Source organism: Palaemon carinicauda, chromosome 5, assembly GCF_036898095.1.
Source record: "Palaemon carinicauda isolate YSFRI2023 chromosome 5, ASM3689809v2, whole genome shotgun sequence".
Taxonomy (NCBI): Eukaryota; Metazoa; Arthropoda; class Malacostraca; order Decapoda; family Palaemonidae; genus Palaemon; species Palaemon carinicauda.
The window spans coordinates 97,208,919-97,235,163 of NC_090729.1; the positions used below are offsets into that span (position 1 = coordinate 97,208,919).

At 37.4% G+C, this 26,245-nt stretch overlaps 1 protein-coding gene across 2 annotated transcripts in view; it reads left to right on the top strand.

The window, feature by feature from the left end:
• The window catches only part of LOC137641375 (DDB1- and CUL4-associated factor 6-like), an 861,079-nt gene that overhangs the window by 454,575 nt on the left and 380,259 nt on the right, over window positions 1–26,245 (top strand). For both annotated transcript variants that reach the window (XM_068373879.1, XM_068373880.1), the window contains one exon: window positions 25,063–25,606. In XM_068373879.1, the coding sequence (XP_068229980.1) occupies window positions 25,063–25,606 (544 nt within the window). The remainder of the gene's footprint in view (window positions 1–25,062; window positions 25,607–26,245) is intronic.

Consider the following 26,245-nt stretch of genomic DNA (forward strand, 5'->3'; position numbering starts at 1 on the left):
CCATACAACCTAAATTAACCTACTGACTATGGCTACGCTATGGTCATGGCACTGTGCATTGGGCACTAATGCCAGGAGAACATATTTCTCTCATCTGAGCTCTTTAAGCGTTTGACCTTCCAGTTGTAGTTCTGGAGGTCTATGCCCCACCTCATGAGCCCTTTATTCCCATTACATAGCTCAGTCAAGTAGGTTAGAGGGTTATGGTTCTTTAGGAATGTCTGTGGGAACTCGTGGTTAGCATGATAGGCACTGGCACACCTAGTAGTCATAGCGTCGAGGCAGCGCGTGGAACGATCGGTCATTGTCAGTCGAAAACAATTTCCGCGCTTACTCCGGGTCAGGGAACCTACGTGCTTCACCAACACACCACGAAAAGGAATACCTTTTCCAGGCTCGTCCCAGTAGGCAGGTGCCCTGTAGTCTTCCAGCCTCTCGTCCAAATGCTGGAACCTGATGAGCTCTGTCTGGCCCCTTTAGGGTCGTGGTGCTGATGGGTGGTTCGCGTCTTACCTTCTCTGAGACCCCTGGCCTGGTGGTTAAGGTAGCCCTATTGCCAGTGGTGTTAAGTGGCACAGCTTCATTCGGATTGAATTTGTGGGTACTAGGCTCAGACTTATGGTGGGAAGAGGGAGACCCCTGGCCTTCCTCTGAGACCTCTGGCATGATGCTTGAAGTAGCCTTATCCCCTGTGGTGAGAAGTGGCACACCTTCACCAGAATTAACTTCTGGCGTACAAAGCTCAGACTCACTACTCGAGGAGGAAGACTCTTGGGCCTCCTCATTTAGCCAAGCTACCTCACCAAGGTCAATGTCACCGAGCCATTCATCTTCCCCTGCAGGAAGCATCCTCACTGTTTTGGGCTCCGGCTTGGCAGCCTTCATGCGCCTGAGGGGCACTTGCTGTACCACCTTCATGGACTCTTGACCCAAACGCAGGTCGTAACCTCCATGTCCAATGTTGCTCACTGCCCTTAGTCCGCACTTCTTGCTGAGCTGGGACGTGGTCACATGGGACTCCACTGTAGGGAGTTTTTTGTAACTCCTTCCATGAACTGGACCTTCCTGAGATTTGTCCTGCTGGACTTTGGCAACATTGCATTGAGGTGCAATGTCTCCACAAATGCACTGTTCTCAGCAGCAGTCATTTTGCTAATTTCTTGTGGAGACAGCGACAAGAACAAACTCAACCGCACAAAGTACAATGTTGACTGTGCAAGAAATTACACGGGGGGGAAAGACGCTCTAGCCTTACGCAAGAGTCTCATGGAAGGAAGGATGAAGATGGAGCTGAGGAAAATGCACAAAGGCTGTAAAAAAGGCCTCTCGAGAAAGAACCATCACCAAATAATAAGCCTTACAAGTAATTAAACAGGAGCCTAACTTGAAAACCAGGGTCACGACAATGGGTGAGCTTGGGCTGTTCGGTTGTAATGCGTCCAAACAAGTAACGATATATATGACAACTGTGCTACACAATAAAAAATGGAATCACAACTATAGGTGACCCTCTATGCTAGACAAAATAAACTGGAATCACAACTATACAGTAGGTGACCCTCTAGGCTAGTCAGGAAAAATGAGATCACAACTATGGGTGACACTATGCCTGACGAAATAAAATGAAATCGCAACTATGGATGAACCTTTATGCTAGTCATAAAAGAAATGGAATCACAATAATGGGCGAATCTCTATGCTAGTCTTAAAAAATGGAATCACAACAATGGGTGAATCTCTATGCTAGTCATAAAAAAATGGAATCACAACAATGGGTGAATCTCTATGCTAGTCATATAAAAATGGAATCACAACAATGAATGACCCTCTATGCTAGTCATAAATAAATGGAATCACAACAATGAATGACCCTCTATGCTAGTCATAAATAAATGGAATCACAACAATGAATGACCCTCTATGCTAGTCATAAATAAATGGGATCACAACAATGGTTGAATCTCTATGCTAGTCATAAAAAATGGAATCACAACAATGGGTGAATCTCTATGCTAGTCATAAAAAAATGGAATCACAACAATGGGTGAATCTCTATGCTAGTCATAAAAAATGGAATCACAATAATGGGTGAATCTCTATGCTAGTCATAAAAAATGGAATCACAACAATAGGTGAATCTCTATGCTAGTCATAAAAAAATGGAATCACAACAATGAGTGAATCTTTATGCTAGTCATATAAAAATGGAATCACAACAATGAATGACCCTCTATGCTAGTCATAAATAAATGGAATCACAACAATGAATGACCCTCTATGTTAGTCATAAATAAATGGGATCACAACAATGAATGACCCTCTATGCTAGTCATAAATAGAATCACAACAATGGATGACCCTCTATGCTAGTCATAAATAAATGGAATCACAACAATGAATGACCCTCTATGCTAGTCATAAATAAATGGAATCACAACAATGAATGACCCTCTATGCTAGTCATAAATAAATGAGATCACAACAATGAAAAACCCTCTATGCCAGTCATAAATAGAATCACAACAATGGATGACCCTCTATGCTAGTCATAAATAAATGGAATCACAACAATGGATGACCCTCTATGCTAATCATGAATAAATGGAATCACAACAATGGATGACCCTCTATGCTAGTCATGAATAAATGGAATCTCCACGATGTGTGACCCTCCTATGCTAGTCATGAGGAAAAAAAAAAACGAATCTCCACGAAGTGTGACCCTCCTATGCTAGTCATGAGGAAAAAAAAAACGAATCTCCACGAAGTGTGACCCTCCTATGCTAGTCATGAGGAAAAAATGTAATCTCCACAATATGTGACCCTCATATGCTAGTCATGAGGAAAAAAAATTGAATCACGATGTGTGACCCTCCTATGCTAGTCATGAGGAAAAAAAATGGAATCTCCACGATGTGTGACTCTCTCTTCTAGTCATAAGAAAAAATGGATTTGTAAAAATGTGTGGGTGCGTTCTTGCAACACCACCCCTTGCAACTCTGTGGCTTAAAGCAGTTTGTATTTATATTTAAAGTATAATAAATTAAATAAAACAAACAATGTCACTGAGTTTGCTTAATGCTTCGTTAAGAACATCAACCCCTTTACATACTTTCCCTTTAGTAAAAAAAAATTAATTTAAGAAATTACACTCCCAAATATTTTATCTAAATGATCCTATACCCTGACTGAAAAGATTAAATTGAATGTGATATCATAAATCCTTTATCTTTAGGTTAACAATATTACACAATCGTACGAAAATTATCCCTTTCAAAAATACATAAAAATATCCCACGAAAAGTAACAAAATGTAATTACACACCCTTACTGTCAAAAGAAAAAAATGAAATAAGGAATGCCACGTGTTCTTACCGTTACTCTACAGAATTATGCCTCACTGGAAATTAACACATGTTTTAGTCGACCTCGTTTTTTCCTAAAATGTCGTAAATTTCAATTCACTTAGTTTTAACACAAAATTAACCATTCACTCACTGCACAATATACTGTATATCAATGAAAAAATTTATCCCTTTCAAAAATGTACATAAAATAATATCCCGCGAAAAGTAATAAAATGAAATTAAATACCCTTAATGTCTAAAGAAAAAATTGAAATAAGGAATGCCACGTGTTCTTACCGTTACTAAACAGAATTAAGGCCGATTCACACGACCCGTTTTCTTTCCGACAGGCTGAGTGGTGGCTAACCGCCGTCAAAATGTTGTACATTCACACGAGGCGTTCCCGTATCCGTTTACCAGCGCCCGGTTTTCACTGTTTACTTAGACTCTGTCACAGGAGGACCGAGTAAATTACGATAATTTTGACACTTTAAGATGTTGGTTGATAACTGTGTTGATGAAATAAGTTATGCAACTTCATAATGCTTTATGCACTATGCCAAGAATATTAAAATTGCGATAAATTACCTGTTTTATTTAATGCCTCTCCAGTCATTTTTCATATCTTTTATTTAAGTAAATTATTTCTATACATCTTGTTTGCCATGTCAAACATCTCCTCATACCCTTGAAAAAGTTCAATTAACCTTTAATACATGGTGTCAACAACAAACTAACTAATTTCTATGACTCTATACTATGAGGAAAAGTCGGGGTTATAGGCCACGAAACGAACGGGTACAATACAGGTCCTCGTTCACACAAAACATCATCCACCCGTTGGTTGGGACGGGTGGCTAACGTCCGTCAAACCGGTCGGGGTTTCTTGGGAAGAAAGCCGAGCCGCCTCGGAAGGGTGACGTCCGAGGGCCGCCGTCTGCCTGACGGGTCGTGTGAACAGTTGCATTTGAATACACGTAAGAAACCTAGACGCCGCTTAACCGACGGCGAGCCTGTCGGAAAGAAAACGGGTCGTGTGAATCGGCCTTTATGCCTCTCGGCCGTAAAACGTTAACGTGAACTGTGAGCCAAGAGTTTCGATATGAGACTAACCTGTATCCTAGCACTAAAGATAAATGATAAAATTTTTTTACCCCCAAAAATGACTGATATGTGCATGAGTCACTTACCAATGTACAATAATTTGGCTGAAATCTCGGGTCTGCGCTTTTGTTAAGTGGAATTTCGCAAACAAATAACAAAGATAATAATAACAGACAATAATAAACCTTGGCTTCGTTTGGAAACACGGCGGTGGGCTGAGTTATATCAGGTTGGCCATGTTTTGAAATGAACACGTGCTCAGCCTGCCACGTTTGTCCTAAAATTTTGTAAGTTTCACTTCACTTATTTCTTTTTTTTAAACACAAGATAACACATTCACGTAATGCACAATATATTTAATGAGAAATTTTAACCACTGTGATAATAAACTCTCAGAAAAAAAAAAAAATTCTTCTCACGCAGTTGGCTATCCTGCTAAACAATAGGACTAAATTCTACCACGTGGGGTTTTAAAACAAAAGGGTTTGCGGTGCGAACACACGCACTAATAGACACAAAACTTTAACAATGTAAATAGAATGCTCTTGCTGTTTTCTTCCACGGTTCCAACTCCAGTGATAATATAATATACTTGAAATGAAATTGAGGTTCGTCTAGTCGGTAAAGACAGAAAAGGGGAGAATTTGACTTTAATAAAATTGATTTAAAATTACTGTCTTAGCGAATCCTGGCATCTGGTCGCCAGTTTGTTACGGGCCCGTGGTTTGAGTCCGGCCTTGCTTAAGGGACTCAAGGGCCATAACAAAAATATAGCAATGGAAAAGGTCGCCAGTCGGCAATAAGACAGAGGATACCGACAATATATATATTTACAATAATTTAAATAAAAATAAATGAAAGGGGAGCAAAGCAGATAACTATTTTAATTTAAGCCACGAGGAGCTTAGAGTGGAGTTTGGTGGGCCGTGGATGAAATTCCAGCACAGCAATCACGTTCCCTGGAAAGGGAAATAAATTGAATTATTAACAGCACACTTACTTTTACCGGCTGGGAACACGATGAAGTCGTGTGGTTAAAACCTTTAAGCAAATTAAATGAAAATGCAAAGCTTAGGAATTTAAACATTACACATGGGAATCAACACTGTCACAGGGTGAATTAATTAAGGATAGAAGCAAACAGCACACGTGGAGGGATATAGGGAATAGGTTAAAAGGTTCAGTGGGTAGGATATTTCTTTAAAGGATAAAAGGGAAAAAGTGGGATGTGATGAGGAAGGGATGGGAGGTTGGGTAAGGATAACGAGGATCTCAAAATCAGACACCTTACCTTAGTAAAAAAGACTCTGGTTCCTCCCTGATGGAGGATATGTAAACAGAGGTCCTGCCTCCCGATGTCTTGAGGGTGAAGAGAGATGTCATTCCCTCAAGGAGGTTAAGTCAAGAAGAAAGATCCCCAGCCACTCCTAGGCAGACTCAGCTCCCTTTTTGCCCCCAAGTGGGGGGGGGGATTGGCCTGACTGTTGTCCCATTGGTCAGGCCTTGTCACGTGTCCCGACACTCCCATCAATAGGCCAACTCTTTCTCCTGGGATCTTGACATCGCCGCGTGATAAGTAAAGATGGCTGAAAAATGAGATCTCAAAGGGGAGTAGACTGGTATAGGATGGTTGGGGGGTGGGTGAGACTCTGGGTAGGGTCCCAAAACTCGTGGCCGGCCGACGAAGTCCTTGCTGGTGGGGTCTTTGTTTGGTAGAAGGGGTGCAATGACCGCCATTACTAACAATATGTATGTGTATATATATATACATATATACATATACATACATATGTATATATATATATATATATATATATATATATATATATATATATATATATATATATATATATATGTGTGTGTGTGTGTGTATATATACATACATACATACATATATAAATATATATATATATATATATATATATATATATATATATATATATATATATATATATATATATACATACACACATATATATATCATCTCCTACACCTATTGACGCAAAGGGCCTCAGCCTCCAATCCCACCTGACAACACGTTCCCAACTGTCGCAGAGTACAATAGGTGGATTGACATTGATCGCATTAGTCACATGATGATGCTGATGATAATAATAATAATAATAATAATGGTAATGATAATGAGAACTCATCAGTGACACCCCAGAATCCCAGAGGTATCCTACTCGATTCGAGTGATGGCCAGGATGAATATTATATATATATATATATATATATATATATATATATATATATATATATATATATATATATATATATATCATCATCATCATATCCTCCTCCCACTCCTATTGACGCAAACGGCCTCGGTTAGATTGTGCCATTCGTCTCTATCTTGAGCGCTTCATTCAATAATTCTCCATTCATCATCATCTGATTCACGTGTCATAGTCCTCAGCAAAGTAGGCCTGGGTCTTCCAACTCTACTAGTGCCTTGAGGAGCCCAGTTAAACGTTTGATGATCTAATCTCTCTTTGGGAGTGTGAAAAGCACGCCAAAACCACCTTAATATACCCCCCACCATGATCGGATCCACATATGGCGCTCGAGTAATCCCTTATAGTTTCATTTCTAAACCTGTCCTGCCTTTTAACTCCCAATATTCTTCTGAGGGGTTTGTTCTCAAATCTATTTAATCTGTTGGAGATTTTCTCATTATCGTACTATAACTCATGTCCATACTGTAACACAGATCTCACTAAACTGTAAATAGTCTGATTTTTTGTGTAATTTCAGGGGACTTGGTTTCCAAATTTTACTTAACTCAGCCATGGTCTGGTGTGCTTTTTTCAATCTTTTATTAAACACTAAATTCTAATGACCTATCATTAGATATTATAGTTCCTAAATATTTAAATGATTCTACCTCATTAACCCTTTCTCCTTCCAATGACATTTCCTCTTTCAGTGCATATCCCGTTCTCATCATTTTTTTATTTCTTCTATTTATCTCGAACCCAACCTCCTGTGATATTTCATGCATTCTAGTAGGCAAGCATTGCAAATCGTGTTGTGCTCTGCTAATAAGGACAACGTCATCTGCATACTCTATATCAGCTAATATCTTATTACCAATCCACTCCAATTCTTCTTCACCATATCCAACTGTTTTACACATAACAACATCCATGAGGAGGATAAACAACAGAATTGACCGCACATTTCCTCGGAGTACTCCTCTTTTCACTAGAAATTCATTTTATAGGACTCCACTTACATTAAATTTGCACTTGCTATGCTCATTTAATGACCTAATCAAATTTACTTATTTAAGAGGAAATCCACAATAATGCAGAATTCTCCCACAAAATTAGACAGTGAACAATATCAAAGAGTTTTTCATAGTCCACAAATGTCATCAAATGTGGATTTCTATATTCTACGCATTGCTGTACAACATGTCTCAAAATGAAATTTGGTCAGTACAACTTTTCCCTTCTTTAAACCCCGCTTGTTCATCTCTCAGCTTTTCATCAATATTTCTCTCTAGTCTCTTTAGAATAAGCATACTATATATTTTCATGACATCTGACGTAAGTGTGATGCCTCTGTAATTATTGCAATCAGTCAGGTCTCATTTTTTGCCATTTTCACCAACACTCCTAACTCTCAACAGATTTTGCCTCTTCATCATACATTCTACAAAATAATCCTGTAAGGTGGGCCTATTGACGGTTGCCCACCCACTCCTTGGACTCTAACGTAACTGGTCTTCAACTGCGGACTAGCTAGGCTTTCCAACTGTTCATATTCCTGATGATTGCTAGGGGGTCTGAGGGCTTGTCTCACCTTGGGGTAGTGGTGGCAGGTAATGCAACCGCACCAGACTAGTTCTCACTCTGCGTCCCCTCTCCCCGGTGTACCTGTTGACAATGAAACAGATTCTGTACACATGTGCTTGGGTCAGCAAACACCGAACAAAGTGGAAAGCGGTTAGAGCTGCTTCCCATGCTACCCAGGGACTGTGGAGATGAGGTCATAGGTCGGTAACCTCCGCCCTACTTCTTGCGCATTTACTTTATTTTTACGTTATTTGTTCTATATGTGACACATCTTAGCAGTAATTCCATCGTAACTAGGGGCGTTCCATCCCCTGACTTTTTTTTTTCAATGATAGCTTCCACTTAAAACATGCTTAATTCATTCATGGGCACATCAAGGTCTTCTTCATCTTCAGGTATATCAATTAAATTATTCCCTTCATATTTATATATATATATATATATATATATATATATATATATATATATATATATATATATATATATATGTGTGTGTGTGTGTGTGTGTGTGCGTGTGTGTGTGTGTGTGCATGCGTGTTTATGTATGAATATATACGTATATATATATATATATATATATATATATATATATATATATATATATATATATATATATACACATACATACATACATACATACATACATACATAAAAACCTTATCTGCTGATTACCCAACATTTGATTTGATTATACACTGCAGAGCTCTTGATAATCATATAGATAAACAGACACTAGAAAATCACTCAATTACAGCTAGAAGCACTGGGCAAACTTTGCTCAGTAAAGTCTGCTGCAAAGTTGTGTCTCAAGTAAAGGGAGTGTTGTCACAAACGCTAAAAGATTTCTCCTCGTTTGTCCTCGTCTATTCACTGTAGCTAACTCAGGGATCGAGGAATACCTCATACTATACTAAACCTTTATGCTTCACCTTATTTTATGGCTTTTGCTGAGGAGGTTCTTACCCATTTGAGTCATGGCATTTTGAAATCTTGGTCCTGTGAGACTGTTCCTGATTTTCAGTGCCACTTAGCAGAGACAGTAATTCTACAAGACATAATGATTTATATTATACATTTTATTATATTATATTATACATTACTTTGTGTGTAATAGTCATAGGTATCATTCTTGAAACCATTCTCTTAGTCACTGTCAGGATAAATAAAGGAGTTGTGTAAAATCTTATTAAAAAGATTTTCGGGGGAATTCTTACAGTTCAGTAATTATACAATGCAGTATTACTGTTTCACACTTTTAAATTGATGACAAATTATCTCCTTTAAACATGGGGTTGTTACAACAGCTGATGCACATATCCTCATCTGGATCCTCTTGTAACTTTTCATCTGATTGTATCAGGTATGCAATATTTTCAACTCTGAAGACCCAGTACAACCTCCTAACAAGGCTTTGGTAGCATAATTACATTAGGTTCAGTGACATATTACTCCAGTTATGATACTTCCATGAGGCTCCTTATAGTCCAAGAGCTAGCAGCCATTTATTTACCGGAGATGACCAAAATTCTAGTGGGCATTTTTGGAAAGGGTCTACCATGGGACATCCAAAAATAGGTATCTTTAAGTTGGGCAGTGGTGGGTGTGGATTTTATTAACCCCTTTTGTCCGAAAACGGACTTTTCATTATTCGGCAAAATATGGGGATAGGGGAAAGTAAATTGGCTGTAGCTCCTCTCACACTGGTCCTAGAATAAAGAACTATATACCAAAATGATGCTACTGATCTGCAGATTTATTTTATATCAAACAGCATTAATTGAATGATTATTAAAGGTCACCAGGGGTCAAAAGGTCAAGGTCAGCTCTTTGAAACGCCGTTTTGGGTTTTAGCTGTATTTTGGCTAAATAAGACATCAAAATTTGCCCAAGGTTTACTAAATATAAATAGAATATAAAGAAGAGACATAGATAAAGTTTTTTGAAGAAGATGGGATCTATTCTAGCAATATGACTGACATGACAAAAGTCATTATTAAACGGTTGCTTTGAAATTCACTCGTCAAACCGTTTCAAATTTAGTTGATAGATGGTTTACTTATATTACTGAGATCAGTTTTATTGACTGTGTGTGCACCTGCTTTGTCTTCAAGACATTATAAAAACATTTATTCTTTAATAATTTTAATGAACACCACCCTTCCGCTGTGAATAGTATGCCACTAATGGCTGTAAGCTCTCGTCATGGTCATATGGTATTTTAATGCAAAAGATTTTCACTCTTTTCAATTGCTTCATCCGCAGTAATGACAGGAAATTTTATGCAGATTTCCGGCAGTGAGAGATAAATAACCAGTTCAGTTCATTTGTGTAATTTCAAAAGTGTTGATTCACAACTCCTTACACAAATCTATTTTTTTTTTCATGTAAGTAAATGTATGTTTACAAATAAGTAGAGTCCTAAAAATGAACTATGAGTTTCAATTTCTTCAGGTTGATGTTGCTGTTAACATTGCAGCCCTCACAATGGCTAGTGGGACTGGTATTCCGCAGCAAACAAATGATAACTGCCCTTAGCTTCACAGCAAATCAACTAAGCTTGCTGTATCAACGTCAGGGGTTTTACCAAATGTCTGCATATTCTGAAGAAAAACTAGAAAGAAAATTCGAGGAAAGGAACAAACACTCACCAAAATGTGCATGTTATTCTGTTGAAAAAATATCAAAGAAGTTGCTCGTGCTCTAAATGACAGTGAAATGCTTGTGATGATAGGTGACATTGGGTTTCATAGCAAAGAGGTGAAATATCATAATGAATGTAAACGAGCATACCTGAATCAAAAGAGGGACACATTAAAGAGAACAGTGTCTCCTGATTGTGACAATGCAAACTGTATTGCTTTAACAAGTATATTCCAATACATTGAATCCTCAATCATTGACAATTATCGGCCTGAATACCTTGTTTTATTACATCGACATTACCTTAGATTTCTAGAGCAAATATCTGAAGTTGACATTGTACCTCACAAAGTCTCAACTTTAGGGGATAAAATTGTGAAATATTTTGGTGATAGAGTCAAAATAGTTTGTTTAAGTAGGAAAGAAGGTTTGGTAGTGTTTTCTAGCAAGGTAAATAAAAAACTGGCCCTTTCAACAGATTCAAAATTCAGCAGCTCAGAAGAGCATATTGTGACTGAAGCAGCCTCTACATTGCGTTCTAACATCCTTGAAATTTGTAAGTGTGCACCTAAATTGCCTGTGTCCTTGTCACTTACCAAACTATGTCTGTTGGATGTCATTGTATCACCTCAATCTGCTCAATATGGAAATGACACATCCCAGAATCTAGCCAAGTTTTGAAAAGGGTGCACTCTCTGTGCGGAGAACTAGGAATACCTTTTCCAGAAGTGCAGTTGATATTACCTTACAGCAAACTGTGAACAGGGATGCCGCATCCAGGCAAAAGGGTAATGCTGCATTTACACAGAATGTTGCAGCCCGTAAGAGGGGGACAGTGACAAGATCTTTTAGGGGAGCAATTGTGAGTTGTCTCCTCGAAATGGCTGGAATCACACTGGTGGATGATGCAATACAGGAACTAAAGCCATCAAGGATAGCCAAAGACAATGCAGACCTTAAGAGCACGATCACAGAGGTGGAGAACACTCAATCCATTCACTGTTAATGATGATACTCTGTATTGCCTAAACACTGGCAAAGCTGCCTTGGATGGTGTGAGAGACAGTCTTCTGCAGTCAAAAGAAACTGGAACTACCTGGTATCAAGTTTTTGTAAATGAACATAAAGTAGATGGTGGGCGTTTTGAACAGGCTGTTAAGCGAAGAAAGGTGATGAATTTCACACAGAATGCAGTAAAAGTTAAATTCACCACAAAGGACAAACAGATCAAGGAAGCAAAATGCACCAGAGACATATTTGGGAGGCTGCTGTATTTGTCAGTAACACAAGAACTTGATCTCAGTATTGTCCTATCCTATCCTCTCACTTCGGTTCCTTTCTCATTGTGTCATATAACCAGTGATATGAACAAGACATCAAAGAGCACATTAATGGAAAAATTAGAAGCAATGGGAACCTTGAATGCCATACCAGACAGGACTGATGTCTACAGTATATTATAAATGCTATGTTCTTCTTCCGTGTGCTTTACATGCCATCCATCTATGGGGGATGGCAATATCCATTCTGAAACAAGCTTGTAGCACTGGTGAAATTGTACACATAGTCTGTGACACATATCCTAATGGGCCAAGTATCAAGGACATTGAACATGACTTGCGTGGTAGGACACCCACTACCTATATAATCACTGGCTCATTACAGAAAAGACCACCAGATCTCAACACGGCTTGGAGCACATCACAATTCAAAACAGAGTTTTTGGCCTTCTTGAAGGATGAATGGGCATCAGATAGATATGCATCGACTCTTCAGGGACATCAGGTCTACTTTGCAGTGGCACATGAATGCTACCTTTGCACTTCAGCAAGTGGAAATGTCAACAGTTTCCTGGTTCATGAGCTTCAGTGCAGGCATGAAGAAGCCGATACACGGTTACTGTACCATGCAAACTTTGTTGCTGTTAACTATGATGTGGCCCCAGTGATTGTCATTCGCAGTAACGACACTGACGTCTTCATCCTCATTCTCTACCATGCTAGGTTTCTTAATGCACATATTTGGATGGATGCTGGCTTGGGTTCTAGAAATTCCAGGCGTTTCATAGAAATGTCACATCTTGCAACCAAACTGACTGGACCTTTATGCGATGCTCTACCAAACTTCCATGCTCTGACAGGCTGTGATTACACAGCCTCTTTTATGGGAAAAGCAAAGTAGAAGCCATTTGAAATAATGAGAAACAACCCTAGGCTCACATCAGCAATTAGTCACATTGGAGACTCAGATGTCATCGATTCAGATGTTGATGCTGTGGTTGAAGAGTACTTGTGCATTGTCTATGGAGTTCGGAACCTGACAAGTGTGATGAAGCCAGGCTTTAACTTTATCGCAAATTGTATGCCCCAAAGAAGGAAACTGATCCGTTGGATAAAATCAAAACTTCAGACCCCTGTTGTCTTCCTCCTTGCCAAAGAGTGTTGCAACAGAAGTTGCTATGAACTAACTTTGTTGTACACAAATGGAGGAATGCAAGGGAAGCCGATTCAGTCTCATTTGGTCCTGAAAGACATAGCTGGAAAGTCCAGAATGGCAGATTGATGATTGTCTGGTTCACTGGCTCGAATACTCCTGATATATTAACCGTTGAAGAATCTGATGTACAGGAAGATGATGATGATGATAATGATGATGACGATGATGAAAGGGACACTGAGAGCCAACATTCCTCGGATGAAGGAAAGGAAATAGATTTTAAGAGAAGTCCATATTAGCAATATAGCTGGAATAGATACCACCTTCTTTGAAAAACTTTATTTGTATCTCTTTTTCATATTTTAAGCATATTTAGTTAACCTTTAGCAAATTTTGATGTCTTATTTAGCCAAACTACAACTAAAACCCAAATCCGGCATTTCAAAGGGCTGACCTTGACCTTTTGACCCCTGGTGACATCTAATAATAAATTAATTAATTTAGTTTGATAACAAATAAATCTACTGATCAATAGCATCATTTTGGTATATAGTTCGTTATGCTAGGCCCAGTGTGAGAGAAGCTGCAGCCAATTTACTTTCCCCTATCCCCATATTTTGCCGAATAATGAAAAGTCCGTTTTCGGACAAAAGGGGTTAATAAAATCCACACCCACCACTGCCCAACTTAAAGCTACCCATTTTTGGATGTCCCATGGTAGACCCTTTCCAAAAATGCCCACTAGAATTTTGGTCATCTCCGGTAAATAAATGGGTGCTGGCTCTCGCTCTATTATGTGTTTTCCTTTTCAGACCAGGTTTCAAAGCTGCTCTTGCTTTTTTTCTGTCACATTTTAATTACAGTTGAAGTCACTTTATCAGAGTTCCTGTTAAGTCTTTTCTTTTTGTCTCTTCTGTGATCTAAATATTCTAGTGGTTCTCGTGTGAAAACTTTGCCTTGTTAAGGTTGCAAAGATGATTGCTGGGTGGTGCATAGTTGCAAATGCTATTCTGTTTTAGGCCTGTGGTACTCAAAGGGAGGTAACCTGGGTTCACACAATGCTGTTATTCATGGGCACGGCCTCCATCCTTTATGCTGTGTAGCTCTTAATATTATTCCTCTTGATGAACATCATTCATAGAAATAAGGATGCTCCTTTAAAGGTCTCTTTATTCTTCAGTCTTCAGATGTTCCAAGTAAACTCCACATACCTGACCCCTTGGATCATCTTCATTTTTGCTAGTCCCTGGTCTTGGAATTGATAGAGAAGTTTACCTCTACAACTACCATGGCTGCAGTTTTCAACAATAGGGTGCTCTCCATCAACTTCAATATCCAATTGTAATATACTACTGTATAATGAAGAAGTCTCCTCATTACCCTTAGACTTTATTTCAGTCAGAGTTAGAAGACTTTTATTCCACTATACCAGTAGTCCAGAAGTTACTACTTTTCTACACCAGCTAGAGGATGAAGAGCCTTGAGGCTAATTGCTCATCACTGGAAGTGTTATCTTCCTATGAAAACATATCTCTAGGGGTGTAGGAGTTAATGATTATGTCGTCCATGTCCTATGAAGACATTGGGGAACTTAATGTTAATTATTGTCCTCAATATTGTATTCGCATTCTTATCTGGGACCTTCAGGCTGGAAACAGTAAAGTTGGTATGGATGAAACTGAAGTCCATAAGAAAAAGATTTAATACCTCCAGATCTATATAATATCTTTCATACTCCCCTATTACCAGGTTTACCTAAGGAAGTTAATGTCATATTTCTATAAACCTAGTGTTCATGTTCCTTCATACCTGGAAGTTTAGTTTATCATTGCCCCTTTAATTTAAAATGATTTTGATATTGTTCTATTCTATAAACTCATGCCTCTATTATAGAAATGAGACAATCATTGATTAATAGCAAGTTGTGAAGTTATGATCAGCTAGGGAATCTTTGCCTTTTCAGTCTCTGTGTTGTATCGGTATGGCACACCCAGTCCTCTAGATTGGTATGTTTTCTAGTGCATTTAACATGTTTTCCTCAAGCATATTCTCCAGCAAGACTGACGTCAGTGGGTCCGATAATCATGTTTACACTGGATAAGTAGAACATCGCAACTGGATAACTGTAACACAAAATAAAGAGAGGGTCTTCGAGAATATGTTTCTGGGCAATCATGATCCACATCCTATTTTTCATGGTATGGACAGGATTTCTATTAGAATAGTCATTGTGAGGAGTATGAAGACCTCCCTGTTTCTCTTTTTGAAAGTATATTTCAATGGTTGCCGACCACATTAAAGGTTTCAAGTGCAAAAGGAAACTTGATTTTAGTTCAGGGGAACTTTAGACTAGTTGTTTATAGCAAGGATGATGACATGCCAGCATTGGATTATTATGTAGTACTTAATCAATCAAGGTTTGACAGTGATTAGCTATGAAATCTCAGAATCCCATTTAGTCTTCACTTAAAGTCGGTATTTCTAATCTTATCTGCCCAGTTGCTCATCCTAACCTGATTTATCAAGTCAGGTCCAGTTGTAGTAGTGTCTATTCACTAATGGTCTGGATGATGCACAGAGTATTACAGATTCAAGAGCTTCAAATCTTTATTTACTTTAAACACTTCTGCTGTTAAATCCTCGTCTTCCTGCAATCTTAATCTTCTTTTAGACTACTAGATTGCAGGGCAGATGACTTAGTTCGTAGTCTGGATCCTAATATCCCTCCACTTGCTCAAGTAAGCGCTCTTAGGCAACTTCGTATTTCATATGTGAATGGCATGGAATATTGTCGGATTTCCTTATACCCAAATGTTTCTAATAAAGTTTCAGCTAAAGTTGATTGGTTGATTATGTTTTGGATGACAGTGCCCATCACTCACTTGCAAACTTGGCCACAAGCTCATCATGTGTCGCTGATAATGGGGTAAATGTAAGTGCTAGTACTTCTATTGAAAAAACGAGTCACTTGATAAAGAAATGCACAGCAGGTCATTTGCAAAGATGCAAACAAAAGGGAAAATCAATAACTAGTGTCTTGGTTCATCCTTTTCAGCCGGATGATCAGGACATTCCTAAAAATTGCCCAGATAAGTTTCTATAGGTAAGTTTTGATGCTGCTCATTCTTTCAAGTTTTCGAAAACAGCTATTTACAAGACTATTTATACCCCTCAGGTCTTCCATTTTGTTGTGGATAAACCTGATAAATTGTTATCTCAAATCCATGTAAGTCTGGTAATTCTGATCCTTGTTATAGTTTAAATCGATTTCCTGCCTTCAGCCCATCAACATTACTAATAGACAAAAATTTTATTGTAGGAGATAAACCAAGTTAATGTTCTTGGAATACTCTCCTTTCCAGATTCTAGTATAGGGGTTATTTCTGGTCTTATAGAAATGAAATTTGTAGGCTATCAGGATTTGAATTAGATTTTGGATTATCCGACTTGTTTAGCTAAAACTTTTAGATTGAGCTTCCGAGGCTGTAACAGCCATTTTGTATTTTATGATTAAGAAAATAAAACAAGTATGTGCCTCAATGATGGGGACAGTCACAGGTGTAGATGCATTTATTAATAACTTCTTTTATTTTCTATTTGGGTTCTTTATTGGAAGTAGACGCCATTGATTAAGTAATTGCTGAAGTGAACACCTTAATTTTCCTTAAAATTGTTGTAAAAGAATTTCTTTTGTAACAGTGGTAGAAACTCAGGATTCCACTCAAGTAGACATTTCATTAGAGCTGCCAGCCAGACTCGGTGATCTTATCGGAGAATTCTATGACAGTCCTCTGCAAGTACCAGTAGCAAGGAAACTTCTCCCACTTCTATCACATAAGAGAAAGCTTTCTTCCTGATCTTGGGTGTTAGCTGTTACCAGATTCTCCTAACCTCCAATCATCCCCTTGTTTTATGAGCCAGTTCTTTATCCGAGTTATCTAGTAAATGCAACAAAGGCTCAGATTTTAAAACTATAAATTGTGAACCTACTAGAGAAAGATATGCTAGAAGAGGGTTTAAACAGGTTATTCCTAGTCGCCAAACCGGCATGGGGTTTGACACCAGGTCTAGATGTCTTAATCCTCAGCAAGTTTACAGTTCTCACAAAGTTTTTGATGGAAACATCCTCGTCAGTTCTGGGGGTGATTAAAACAATTGGATGTTTCCAATAGACATCTCAGGTGCAATGTTTTCACATGACGATTTATTTCAATTGCGAGATATCATCATTCCGCAAAGGGTCAAAGATTTACCAATTCTAGTGCCTATGTTTTGATCTTAGGATGGTCCCTCAAATGTTTGCCATGATGCGGGCCCTATTTCTGAAATGGTTACAAAATCAGGGGCTAAGAGTTCTTTTATACCTGGACAATTGGCTACATTTGAATGATTCATTAGAAAGGCTTTGGATTCAGCAAGTGCGATTGCTCAGGTTACTGGATTGAATGGGAATCCTGATTAATTTGAAGAATTCTTTTCTAGTTCTGACTCAGTAGATTTTATATTTGTACGTTTTGGAATGATAGTAGCTGTGGTTCCTTTTTGTTTTTTCTATTGGAGAAAAGTATTAGTATTTTATTCTTTGCTGCAAAAGATCTTTAAACTTATGTCGGTACGGATATGTGTTAGGTGGTGAAGGATTATGACTTCCTTCGAGAAATACCTTCCGATAAACAATAAAGAAGGTTTTTCAATTTCATCTTAATCTACATTAGAACCGAACAGTTGATCTTGACATTATCTCAATTTAAGTGATGAAAAACCAACTCTAACTGATGAGTTTGTGGGAGTCACACAGGTAGTTATCTCGGTTAAGTTTCCTTGGATATGAATATCCTAGACCTTTCTCTGTTTGCAGATGCTTCACAGAAAGGATGGGGAGCTACTCTTAAGTAATTTACATCTGTCGGGAAAATGGATCTCATAGGAGTCGATTTCCCATATCAAGTGACTAGAGTTTATAGCATTATTCAGGACTCTTCTAGATCAGGAACCAATGATGGTAGCAAATACTGGGGCAGTGTTTTCAGACAATGTGACAGCATCGCCCTACATTCGTATCCAATAGGGCAAAGGTCACAATCCCTGTGCCAGAGAGTGGAGGTGCTGCTAATTTAAATAAATTTGAGAGGACTTAGCCACCTTCTTCATTATAATCTGGGAAAATTGAACATCTAAACAGTCAGTTAGATAGAGTCGGGTTCTTCAAAACAAATAGTCTCTGCATTCATCAGTAGGGGTAGAAAGTTTGAAATAGTCGTGTAAACCAACTAGACATTTTTGCAATGTCTTTGAACAAATAGATGGAGGTATTTTGTTCACCTCTTCCAAATCCCTTAGCATGGAAGGTAGATGCCCTGTTAAAAGATATCAAATCTGGATCTTTACGGATATCTCCCATTTGCCATGATTCGACAGGGGATAAATAAGTTTGTGATTTCTGCAAACAGCAGGATGATTCTAACAGCCATTTTATTATTACTATTATTATTATTATTATTATTATTATTATTATTATTATTATTATTATTATTATTATTATTATTATTATTATTATAGCTAGCCAAGCTACAACCCTTGTTGGAAATGCAGAATGCTACAGAGCCAACAAGTCCAAGGTGAATAGTAGCCTAGGAAGGAAATTAAATAAGATAATGACAACAAAACTAAATATAAGCAGTGAATAAAAGATATAAAATATTTCAAGATTAATAACAACATTGAAATACACTAGATATGTCTCGTATAAACTCTAAAACGAGGCTTCTGTCAACCTTTTTAAAAACAGAAGGAATTTACAAAAAGTTTGAACTTCTGAAGTTCCACTAATTCAACTCCTAGGTTACAATCATTCCACAATCTGGTAACAGGTAGATTAGAGTGTCTAAAATATTTTGTAGTTTTGGGCCTTATGATGGAGAAGGTATAACTGTTAGAATTAATTGCATATCTAGTACTACGTACAGGATGGTATAATTTCTGAAGATCTGAATGTAGTGAATAATCTGAATTATGAAAATTTTCATGAAACCTGTACAAAGAACGAACTGAACAATGGTGTCAGAGATTAGTATCCAAGGCATGGATTTAATTGACTGCAAGTTTCTATCCAAAAAATTAAGAAGAGTGTCGGCAGTTAAGACCAGACAGGAGAACCATACTCGAAACAAGGTAGAATGCAAGATTTAAAGCATTTGTTCAGAATAGACTTATCACTGAAAATCTTGAAAGAGTCCCAATAAGCCATTTTTTTATAATTGAAGAAGAAGCATACCTTGTGTGCTTCTCTAAAGTAAATTTGCAAAGAAGACTCACTCCTAGAATTTTAAATGAGTTGTATATAGTTAAAGAGACATTGTCAATGCAAAGAACTGAATGTTGAGGAGTCACGGTCCTCAATTTATTCACAATCATACTTCGAATTTGTTGGGGTTGAACTAAATTATTTGTGCCATGCACTAATTTTAACTAGATCTCTATTAAGGAATTCAGCAACCATAGGTCTACATTTAGTTAATGGAATTGGTGCAAATAGAGTGGCATCATCACCACATGTATCCTGCTGGTTTTCTAGAGAACACTTTCCCCAAGGAACGCCAGATATTACATTCGTATAGTCAGTCTGGTGCCCACTAACCATTTCTCTCTGCAATCTATTACTTAAAAATTCAGTAATGATGTTTGGTAAATGCCCATCGATTCCCATATTTTTCAAGTTTGAAAACATGGTCCTCATGATTAACAAGGTCAAATGCAGCATTAAAATCAAGGCTAGTCATATGAATTTCCTGATCACAATCAAGGGATTTTTGTACAGTAATGGAAATTGTAAGGACGTCACACGCTTCACATTTTATGACTACAATGGGAATGGTTGCCATATAAAACTAATCTGCTCAGACAGTCAGTTTCAAACAAATCTATCCATGCTACAGCAAACTGCTTGGAGATTATCGCTCTGATTCTCAGAAACAAAAGGTTTTCACAACTCTAGTTTGTCTACCATAGAGTTCAAAAGTCATTATACTAATAGGCTAACCTGTATCAAAGACAAAGGGATGTTTAGTCTTATTGGTGCAAATCTAGGATTGTATCAATGACTAGAACCAGCTTTGATAAAACTGTTATATCTTTACGCTTCCTTTTTTATGAAAATAAGCTTTCAGTTATAGCCATTAAGAGATAGATATCCATGCCCAATTCTGTACTATAGCATATGGGATTCGATTTATCTGTTAATGGTCTTGCCGTTGATGTACTTAGAGCTTTTAGTATTGAAAGGCTTCCAATAGCCAGGTCTTTTTTATTTGGACGTGGTTTTACTGTATTTAAAAGGTTTGAGTTTTGAAACATTGGAAAATCTTCCTCTTGAAGATCTCACACCAATAACACTTTTCTTATTGTTGTTAGCTTCGGCTAAATGCATAAGTGAACTGCAAGCAATAATTTCTAAGGTGACTCTGGGGAGCATAATAGGATTCTCTTCTCTTTTGTCTTCCTACAGAGCAAAAATTATTTTAAGACTGAAGAATTTTCAATATTATTTCACATCCCCTCTTTGGAAATGGATGAGGGCATTACATCAGAAAAGATATTTTTTTTCAGTCAGTCATTCAGTTTTATTTGGACAAAACTGTAAAGAATACAGATAGTGTCCCTAGTTTGTTTTGTAGGATTAGAGCTCCAAATCGTCTTCTGTCTAGAAATACAATGTCATTACTTGTTAAAGGTTTGATCACGGAATCTTGATCAGAATTGGATCCAAATCTGATAGAAGCCTTGAAGGTAAAAGTTTATAATATTATAAGTGCAGCTACGTCTCCTAATTTTTGAAGAATCCTTTCTATGGAAAGTGTTTAAATGGCAGCTCAATGTCTTGCTAAGTCAGTGTTTGCTAAAAAATTATCTTAAAGGATGCAAGTTGATAGAGGCCTTGAAGGCAAAAGTTTATAGTCTTATAAGTGCAGCTACGTCACTTTATTTTTGAAGAATTCTTTCTATGGAAGGGTTTAAATGGCAGTTCGGTGTCTTGCCAAGTCAGTTTTTGCTAAATATTATCTTAAAGGATCCAAGTTTGCTTATGAAGATTGCTGAGTTAAAGATCCTATAGTGCATGCTGGCACTGTGTTCTGATAAGATTTTCTTATTCAGCAAAATTCTAGTTTTAGTTTATTGGTTTTGGCATTTTACAGATTGGTAATTAGAAATAAGATATCATTTAGAAAAAAAAATTAGTGTCCCGGGTATCAAAATATATATTATTATTATTATTGTTGTTATTATTAAAGCTGGATGCTGTAAGCGCAAGGCCTCCAACCTGAAACGTAGCCAACTGAGTAAAGGAAACTAGGATAGGTAATGGACAATTAAAATAAAGTATTTGAAGAACGGTAACAACATTAAGATAAATCTTTCATATATATAAACTATAAAAACTTCAAAAAATAAGAGAAAGAGAAATCAGATAGAATAGTGTGACCGAGTGTACCCTCAAGCAAGAGCACTATACCGAGACAGTGGAAGGCTATGACACTACCCAAGACTAGATGTAATTGGTTTGATTTTGGAGTGTACTTTCCCTAGAGGAACAGATTACCATAGCAAAAGAGTCCCTTTTACCCTTACAAGAGGAAAGTAGCCACTGAACAATTACAGTGAAGAAGTTATCCCCTTGAGCGAAGAAGAATAGTTTCGTAATTTCCGTGTTGTCAGGTGTATGAGGACAGAGGGGAATGCATAAAAAAATAAACAAAACTATTTCGTTTATGAGCTATAACCAGAGTGAAGTATCCAATGTAGTACTGTCTAACCAGTCAAAGAACCCAATAACTCTAGTGGTAGTATCTCACCGGGTGATTGGTGCCCTGGCCAATCTGAAATATCATATTTCAGAATCTATTAGCCAGGCCAGATGAGTCTAGAATATTAATTATTTTATACTATTTTGAATTCATAAATGACCTATCTCTTTCCTTCACCGGAATCCCACTTCCATCAAAGTGTGGGAGTTAGAAATATAAACATCAGGGAGCTTCATAGAAATAAAAAAAATTTTAGTAATTGTTATTTCTATACTCATATGATGTTCATATGTATGCTCACTATCCTCTCTCCACTGACTTGTAGTGTCTAGTGGATAGGGAATATTTCCACTCCAAGACAGAAAAAACAGATTCTCTGGCAGGTCCAAGCTATGTCATTAACCTTTAGATTCTGTCATTACCCTCCTAGAGACATAGAGGAAAGAAAATGGGAACTTCTAATTTCAGGGGTAAATATGGACAAAACTGGACTTCCAGACAAAAAGCAATATGAACATCAGGGGAGTATGGAAATAAAAACTCTTCCTATTAAAATTCTGTTTTTTATGTGGTGAGTAAAAGTCATTATCAGGTTCATCCTTTACTGTGGTATCTTTATATGCTGTTGTGGTGTGTTAGTAATGTCCTTGCCTGGTGATTGCCAGACTGGAGTTTGAGTCTCGTTCAAACTCGTTTGTTCCTCTGGTCGTTGTAACCTCACCATCCTTGTGAGCTAAGAAAGGGGTGGGTTTTTGTGGGAGCCTATAGGTCTATCTGCTGAATTATCAACAGCCATTGTCTGGCCCTCCATGTTCCCAGCTTGGATGGAGAGGGGTCTTGGCTGCTGATCACATGTATAAATGGTCAGTCTCTAGGGCATTGCCCTGCTTGATAGGGCAGTGTCACTGTCCCTTGCCCCTGCCATTCATGAGGGGCCATTAAACCTCGAGGACTACTTTAGTTGCCCACAGCATCAGCAAGAAAAGACGCACAACATCTTCCCACTATTCTCTTCAATCACGCTTTTAGGGTTGCCGATGAACTGGAGGAAATGGAACCTGGCACTATCAACAAGAAACTTTTATGAAGGATTATATATACAAGTAAGGAGCCGGTTAAGTCTTGGGAGGTTAGAATTTGGAAATTAATTATTGATATCCAAAACTTTTGAAGATGTCGAATGCTGAGTAAGCATTCAATGGAAGTATCATAATGGTAAAAAATAGTAGGTTACTGCTGTTTCATGCCCCAAGACTTTCCACTTCACCTGTCCATTATTCAACAGTCCAGCTGACAAAGGAAGAAAGGGAAGTTTTGCTAGAACATTAGTGCTGGCAGTTCCAAGTCCATGTATGTTAGGAGGTTCCTTTAGATCCCCCAAACCCTAAAGTGCTTAATTTCTCTCATAAATTAACTCGAGGGTTCTTTTAAGCTGTAAAAGAAGCTTCTGCAGGAGGTTCACTTTCACAGGTTTAAAATTGACTTGCATTCATTCATCTTTATATTGTAGGCTATACAGTAAAGATTCAGAGAGAGGCTTTTGAAGATCACAGTAGCTGGATGGAATTTTGATACAATACCGTGTAGGACTTCAGCAGCTAAGTTTTAACAAGGCAAGTGCTGCCATGTCTACTCAATGGTGTGACATGAACATTATTGCAGTCAGTGTCTATTCTTCTATTTGTGAACTTCATTGTCTTTTTATCATATTCAGAAAAAGAAATTCCTTGTGTGTGTTATTTATAGAGCAGCCTTCCTTGGGTTTTCAATATTCCTGGTATGTTCTGACATGAATATTTAATTTTTTCTGTAAATTCAACTCAATCGAAGATCTGGTTACATGCTGGTCTATTCTTTTTTTTTTTTTATTTCATTGCCCAAACACTATTTTTATGTATTCCTTACTATTCATGCATTTCTTATTCTTATATGAAATGTCCTGTAAAATCAACCCTTTTTTTTTTTTTTTTTTTTTTTTTTTTTTTTTTAGTGAAATTGATACTTCTTTTCATTTATAAGACTCTTAATTTGGGTAATTTTAGGAAGCACGTTTCAAGGTTTTCCTCCGCCTTTAACAAACAATCACAATGGCAGAAATATCATGATGCCATTCTACTTTTACAAGATTTCATTTGAACTTTATAAAGTAAATTTCAAGGTCTCCCTCTGGCTCTGACAGGCAATCATAATGGTAGGAGCATGGAAAGACCATTCTATAATACTTTACAAAATGATATTTGTGAATTGTAACTCACAGACAATGGGATGCCTCCTTGTTAAAGCCAATTGTTTCTGTTTTACATATCATTAAATAAAGAATCTTTTAGTCCATTTTCACCCATTTCATCATAATTTTTTTATTATCTTATTATCTCTCTGATCATCTTGTGTAAGAGGTGACCTATGTGGTATTTGCCTTTAAGCACCAAGACATTATGCATCCAATTTCATAATTTATATGGAAGTTTACGTCTGATCTTATTCATCTTCATTCTTTTACTAATACTGCAAAATATAACTTTGCATTTGGGTATTTAGTCTCTTAGCCCACTCACAAAAGTTGCCATTCATTCGATCTATGAGTATTGGGTTGTGATGAAAGAAATTTTTTTTATCATTATTACACAATGATTTTTGGACAAATCAGTTAATCTTGAAATGAATTGACCTCATCCCATCCTTGCCTCTTGATTTTTATAAATGTTTTGCACAAAAATAGAGGGAAGCGTATGATATACCATAGCAGGGCCAAAACAGAATGGTGTTAATGTGATAGCTGCAGCTAGCTAGATAAGGCAGTCTATGATTAATTAGCCTAAATCAAATACTTGTTTCTGTTGTAGAAAAGGGTATTTTATTTTGCTTATTATTTTTAGATTTTTTATGATTAAAAGTTATTAGTTTGTGCAAAATATTTTTTTTCCTTCACAGATGTTGGACAAGCAAGGCCAACTCTACATGCAACATTGATGCAGAGGATGACCGATGTTTTATCTCGAATGTTGAACGATCCCAGTTCTCGAGCTCCTGGCCAACCTGGTGCCTCTGAATTAGAAACCTCTCGGAATCGTTCTGATTCTGTATCAGACAGTACAAGTGAAAGAGATGTTGTTAGTAATGAGACAGCAGAAGCTGATCCTTCTGGGCCATTGTTGACTGAAGACCAACCATCTACATCTGCTGTTTCTATAATATCTCAGACTGGAGGAAGCTCAACAAATTTGTCTGAAACATCTGCATCTCCTCGTGTCCTTGGTGCATGCGCTTTATCAGAGAGCACTCCTTCCCTGTTATGTGGTGCAGAACCATCAGTATTGCAACAGAATGAATTGGTTGACTCACAAGCAATACCTACTACGTCTAAAACAGAAAGACATCAACGCCTAAATGAGGAAGGGTCTTTTGACGTTATTGACCCCAGTATAGAAGGTCTACAAGACCGAATTTCTTCACTTCGACAGGGATTTGTTGAAAAGTGAGGTTTGATTTTCATTCTGTTTTATGCTTTCATTATTTCTAGTGTAAAGAAAAGTAGATATTATTTACAAGTATATTTTTTTGCAATGCCATTATACGGTACAACTCCTATTAAATCTAGACATTTTTGTGCAGTATTATAAGGGTAGACAACCTTCATGTGAACTGTTTGTTAACAAGGAGGTTGTAGTTTTAAAACTATGAATATTGCACCATTATACAAAAATTTACAATTTATCTGAAAATATCTTGTGAAACAATGAATGCGATTATACCTAAAAGACAGTTTCTCTACATACAGCCCTTGAAGGGGCCCTCCTTTGACTAAAAATTGATGATGGGTACCATACTTTTTACTGTTTTATTTGGTTGGTTGTTACAACGTACTGCTAAAGTATTGCATAATTCATTTATTTCTATGAACATCTCCTGATGTTTCTATTCCTTCTTCTCGAGAAGCTCAGTTTAATCAACCTTTACCCTTAAGATTTAGAATTTTTAAATTATTCCACTATTTCCCATCAATAAACACATGCACTTAGTAAAGGAAGGAGAATTCTAGTAGTGATGGTAGCTGACACGCAATTCTCGGTCTTTCCACAGTTCCTTCAGTCACCTGGTACTGATTCAACCTATA